The sequence below is a fragment of the Eriocheir sinensis genome, chromosome 18, assembly GCF_024679095.1.
Source record: "Eriocheir sinensis breed Jianghai 21 chromosome 18, ASM2467909v1, whole genome shotgun sequence".
Lineage (NCBI taxonomy): Eukaryota > Metazoa > Arthropoda > Malacostraca > Decapoda > Varunidae > Eriocheir > Eriocheir sinensis.
The window spans coordinates 7,603,215-7,609,214 of record NC_066526.1 but is presented as its reverse complement, the minus strand read 5'-3'; the positions used below and the strand labels follow the sequence as shown (position 1 = coordinate 7,609,214).

General features: G+C 42.5%; 1 protein-coding gene across 2 annotated transcripts in view; it reads right to left on the bottom strand.

The window, feature by feature from the left end:
• Positions 1-499: 499 nt before the first annotated feature.
• LOC127000274 (golgin subfamily A member 6-like protein 1) overlaps positions 500-6,000 on the bottom strand; it is a 90,548-nt gene continuing 85,047 nt past the window's right edge. For both annotated transcript variants that reach the window (XM_050863739.1, XM_050863738.1), the window contains exon 18: positions 500-673. In XM_050863739.1, coding sequence (XP_050719696.1) covers positions 594-673 — 80 coding nt within the window. In that variant the 3' untranslated portion in view covers positions 500-593. The remainder of the gene's footprint in view (positions 674-6,000) is intronic.

The window sequence follows — 6,000 nt, the reverse complement described above, 5'->3', positions numbered from 1 at the left end:
TAGGGTTAATCCTGCCTCCTTCAACCTTAATCTTAAGCCTCAACCCTTGAGAAATTTTGTATATCCTTATATCTCCTACTTTACTTCTCAGTTTCCCTGACCCCTTCAATATGCCTTGCTATTACTAACACAACATATATTCTCATTATATAACAAACCATAATAGTTTCAAAATTATGATTTAGCACTGCAAAGGCACATGAGGAACACAAGGGCATGGGCTGTACCCAGGTGGTGAGGCTCAGTAGCCTTGGCAAGTAACTGTTCAGTACATGGGTGTTCCAGTGCACCTTCTAAAAGGGTTCAACTCAAAAGATGAAAAATTTATGCCTCACTTCCTTTCACAAACATGCCATCAGTCATGTCCACCTTTCCAATGGTTGTCACTTTGCCTACTCTCATTCTTCTCTATAAAGCGATTTGTGAATTAAATATTCTCATTTCATATGGAATAGTAAGAAATTAATCATTTAATGTATAATTATATAAAATATCAAAAACGTATATTCACATTTTAATTATTTCACTGATCAAAAGATAAATAAGAAACTTCCCTTGAGTTTTAATTCCAATAAAGTTGTCAGTAGCTTTACCTACGGATGTTTGTTCGGCCTCTTGTAAAGTTTCTTCCCTTGATAGTGGTGTGCTCTCCTTTGTTCCTTAGGTGGGAAAGCTGAAACAAAGTCTTTGAATTAATGGAATTACTAGATTGAAATGGCATATAAAAGGCTGGAAGTGAATGCATGACTGGTACATGAGAACTTGGTGATAATGCACTATGACAGAAATGAAAATGAAAGATTTGTCAGTTCAATTCTTCATCAATCACTTAAATGAATACAAAATGTATTACATGTAATGTAAACTAGATGTTCAAATTCAAAGAAACACGAATTCAGTTGTTATAATCGCTTCTTTTAAAGATACTGATGCCTGACTAATCTTCAGAGGCAGATTCAGGTGTCTTTCCACACACATACACCCTTATTTTTTTATTATTATTATTTTTTTTGGGGGGGGGGCGGGTATGGTGCCAATAGGCTTTTTTGATGGGGCCTGGTGGTCGGGCCCAGCCCATTATGGTGCAGGCAAGGGTTTATGGCCATGTAACATCTTGTTTTGGCTCATACTGTTCCCCAGAGCTTTTCTTTGATCCTCTTTGAGAAAATTTAAAGTCCAGTTTGATAGGTGGTCTTCAAGACAGAATGTGAGTAGTCTTATGCCACTTGGCAACAGATGAAAAATTGCCAGCTTGTTTTTTGCGGCAGGCGGGATGCAAACCTAAGTCCTCCTGGACACTGTGCCCGCACGCTGACCACTCAGCCACTGCCTCCCCAATGATATTCCAGCTGAGGACCATTACCTCCATTTGTACTGGGAAAGAAAATGAGGTAGCAGACCTAAAAAGAAGAAATGAATCATCCAAAAATTAAATAATAATGTTGAGAGGGAAAATAAACTATTGAAGGAGAAACAAGATAAAATTAAGAGGCAACTTGAAGAGAATATGATAGCAAGGAAGTCAACCTGAGAGGGGTATAGAACAGCAAAGGAAAGAAAACCAGGGTGATCACAGCAGAAGCTTTTCAACTTTCCCTGATCTGGCAATCCCTCTCATCACTCAATCCCTCATCTACCAACTTTCTCTCTTATACTCATGCACTCTATTGATCCATTTTACTAGTGGTCTCCCCCTCACACCCTCTCCCTCAATCCTGCTTTCAAATACTCCTCATAAAGTACTCCTCATTCATTATACTCACATGTCCAAATCATTTCAGAGCACCCAATCAACCACTCCACAATCCACACCCTTTGCTGTTACACCCACACCAGAAACTCTCAAACATGATTCCATTGCTTTCTCCATCCCATTCAGACACACCACATGCATCTCTTATATAGCTCATTCTAGCTATATGTACATGTATTTGTGATTTCTGTGCTTCATTCCACATTCATGTATTTGATACTTATGACAAAGTTGGGAGGATAATCCTTTTTTATACTGTTCTTTACTCCCATGCGCACACTTCCTTTCATAATTGGCCTGTTCACAGCCTGGCATTTTGATGCCTGCTACCACCAAAATTGATTTTCTCTTAACCTCCTTGGGCAGAGGAGTGACTTTGCTATCTTTCATTGTCAATTTGCAAAGAGAATTTGACATTGATTGCCATAGCAATGTATATATGGGAGGTGAGAAGGGAGCTGAAGCCCTCCAAAGACCCTTCCCATGTCCTCACTAACCGTTTCCTTATTGTCTCACCAACACCGGAGAGTAGTTCAGCATGCTCTCTAAAGACAGATCCTCTCTCTATCCACACCACACAACATTCACACAACATACACACCTTTTCCCAAAATTAAAATTTCAAAATGGCGCACCTTCACCCTGCCTCGGAGTCCCCGCCAGGGGGGGGGACCACAAATTCCCCCAGGAGGACTCCCCCTCTGGCTGCCGACCTGAGAGGTGTCTTGATAACTCCTCGAACCTCTTTCTTTTCAATTTCTGCAACATTCGCAGTCTTCATTCTAATTTTCATTCTGTGGAACACCATCTCTCTTCCTCTAAACCTAACCTTCTCTTCCTCACCGAAACACAGGTTTCTGAGGCTACTGACAGCATTCTCTACCCTGTTCCCTCCTACCATCTCTATCCTAAATTTCAATCCAAAGCTGGATGTTGCGCCTACTTGCGCAACGGCATCACTTGCTCTTGTGCCCACGACCTTGACTCTTCAGAATTTTCCGCCATCTGGATAAGACTTCATTGTCATTCTATTACTAAATACATCTGTGCTGTTTATCTCTCACCTAACTCTACTATGTAAAATTCTTTGACTACTTGAACTCTAAAGTGGAGCACATCTTGACCCACTCTCCCTTCGCTGAAATCTCCATCCCAGGAGATTTCAATGTTCACCACCAGCTTTGGCTTTCATCCTCTTTCACTGACCAGCCTGGTGAACAAGCCTACAACTTTGCTATCCTCAACGATCTAGTGCAGTTGGTCCAGCACCCTACACATATTCCTGACCGTCTTGGAGACAGGCTCAACATTCTAGACCTCTTCCTTACCTCAAACCCTTCTGCTTACTCTGTCAAACTGTTCTCTCCGTTGGGCTCCTACAATCACAACCTTATTTCTGTATCCTGTCCTATCACTCCTGTACACCCTCTGGACCCATCGAAGAGGCGATGCTTCTGGCATTTTGCTTCAGCTCGGTGGGATGACCTGAGGATGTACTTTTCCGATTTCCCGTGGAATGATTATTGCTTCCAGGAGCAAGACCCCTCTGTGTGTGCTCAGCGCATCACAGAGGGGATTGTCTCTGGAATGGAGGCATTCATTCCACGTACTTTCTCTACTCCTCACGCTAAAAACCCTTGGTTTAATCACACTTGTTCTCGTGCTGTCAACGATAGAGAGGCAGCTCACAAAAGGTACCAGAGCCTTCAAACTAATGCTAATTATGAACTTTACATCTCTGCCCGAAATCATGCCAAATCTATTCTCCGACTAACCAAAAATTCTTTCATTAATAGAAAATGCCAAAACCTTGCTTTCTCTAACTCTTCCTGTGACTTCTGGCATCTAGCCAAAAACATCTCCTCCAACTTCACTTCTTCATCTTTCCCTCCACTCCTCAGTCCTGACGGCAAAACTGCCGTCTCATCTATCTCTAAGGCTGAACTCTTCTCTCAAACTTTTTCTAAAAACTCCACTCTGGACGATTCTGGGCATATTCCTCCTACTCATCCCCCCTCTGACTCTTTTATGCCTGTCAAAAACATTCTTCAAAATGATGTTTTCTATGCCCTTTCTGGCCTCAATCCTCGGAAGGCTTATGGACCTGATGGAGTGCCTCCTATTGTCTTTAAAAACTGTGCCACTGTGCTGTCACCCTGCCTTCAAACTCTTTCGCCTCTGCCTGTCAACATCTACCTTTCCTTCCTGCTGTAAGTATGCCTTCATATAGCCTGTGCCTAAGAAGGGTGACCGTTCCAATCCCTCAAACTACTGTCCTATAGCTTTACTTTCTTGTCTATCTAAAGCTTTGAATCAATCCTTAACCGGAAGATTCAAAAGCACCTTTCCACTTCTGACCTTCTATCTGATCACCAGTATGGGTTCCGCAAGGGGTGTTCTACTGGTGATCTCCTTGCCTTCCTAACTGACTCTTGGTCATTCTCTCTTAGCCGTTTCAGCGAAATCTTTGCTATTGCGCTGGACATATCAAAGGCTTTTGATAGGGTCTGGCACAAATCTTTGCTTTCCAAACTACCCTCCTATAGTTTCTATCCTTCTCTCTGTACCTTTATCTCCAGTTTCCTTTCTGACCGTTCTATTTCTGCTGTGGTAGACGGTCACTGTTCTTTCCCTAAATCTATTAACAGTGGTGTCCCACAGGGTTTTGTCCTATCTCCCACTCTCTTTCTGTTGTTCATCGATGATCTTCTTTCCAAAACGAACTGTCCTATCCATTCTTACACCGATGACTCCACTCTGCATTACTCAACTTCTTTTAATAGAAGACCCACCCTACAGGAGCTTAACGATTCAAGGCTGGAGGCAACAGAACGCTTAGCCTCAGACCTTACTTCTATTTCCGACTGGGGCAAGAGGAACCTGATGTCCTTCAACGTCTCAAAAACACAGTTTCTCCACCTATCCACTTGACACAATCTTCCAAACAACTATCCCCTGTTCTTTGACAACACTCAGCTATCACCTTCTTCAACACTAAACATCCTCGGTCTATCCTTAACTCAAAATCTCAACTGGAAACTTCATATCTCATCTCTTACTAAATCAGCTTCCTCGAGGCTGGGCGTTCTGTACCGTCTCCGCCAGTTCTTCTCTCCTGCATAGTTGCTATCCATATACAGGGGCCTTGTCCGCCCTCGTATGGAGTGTGCATCTCATGCGTGGCGGGGCTCCACTCACACAGCTCTCCTTGACAGAGTGGAGTCAAAGGCTCTTCGTCTCATCAGCTCTCCTCCTCATACTGATAGTCTTCTACCTCTTAAATTCCGCCGCCATGTTGCCTCTCTTTCTATCTTCTATCAATATTTTCATGCTGACTGCTCTTTTGAGCTTGCTAACTGCATGCCTCCCCCCCTTCCGCGGCCCCGCTGCACACGACTTTCTACTTATGCTCATCCCTATACTGTCCAAACTGCTTATGCAAGAGTCACCCAGCATCTTCACTCTTTCATCCCTCACGCTGGTGACCTGTGGAACAATCTTCCTTCATCTGTTTTTCCTCCTGCCTACGACTTGAACTCTTTCAAGAGGAGGGTATCAGGACACCTCTCCTCCTGAAATCGACCTCTCTTTTTGGCCACTCTTTTGACCTCTATTTAGGACCAGTAAGTAGCAGGCTTTTTTTTTTTTTTTTTTTTTTTTTTTTACGCCCTTGAACTGTCTCCTTAGATGTAAAAATAAAAATAAAATATGATAGTATTAAAGACATCTCCATATAACTTGATTTCTATATTCATACCTCGGATTACGAGTGCCTTAGTTTACGAGTGTTTTGATTTACAAGCAAAATATCACAAAAATTGCCTTGGTTTACGAGCAGAGACGGTATATGAGAATCCTGTTTGTACGTCTTCTCTTTTCATTTTTTTTTCATTTTGTCGCCACCTCAAGGGTGGGGAGTATATTTTTTCGTACTCGAGTCCAAGTACGATTCCACTTCTGTATCACGAATCCAAGTATGAATATAAGTACTCAGTTTTATGGGGAACTCGAATCCAAGTACAAGTTCTTTTACTCTGTACATGAGTCCAAGTTCAAGTAATTTTTACTAATTTAGCCTCGTGATTTTTCTGCTTTTTCTGCTTTTTGACAAGTGGCAAACTGCTAACCCCTCTTTGCCCTGGTCATATGACATGACCTCAGTGTCACCTTATCTCAGGGCCAAGGCCACCTGGCCTCCCCAAGCCCCAAGCTTAGGACACACCTTTGTTAATCCTTTAATCTGGCCT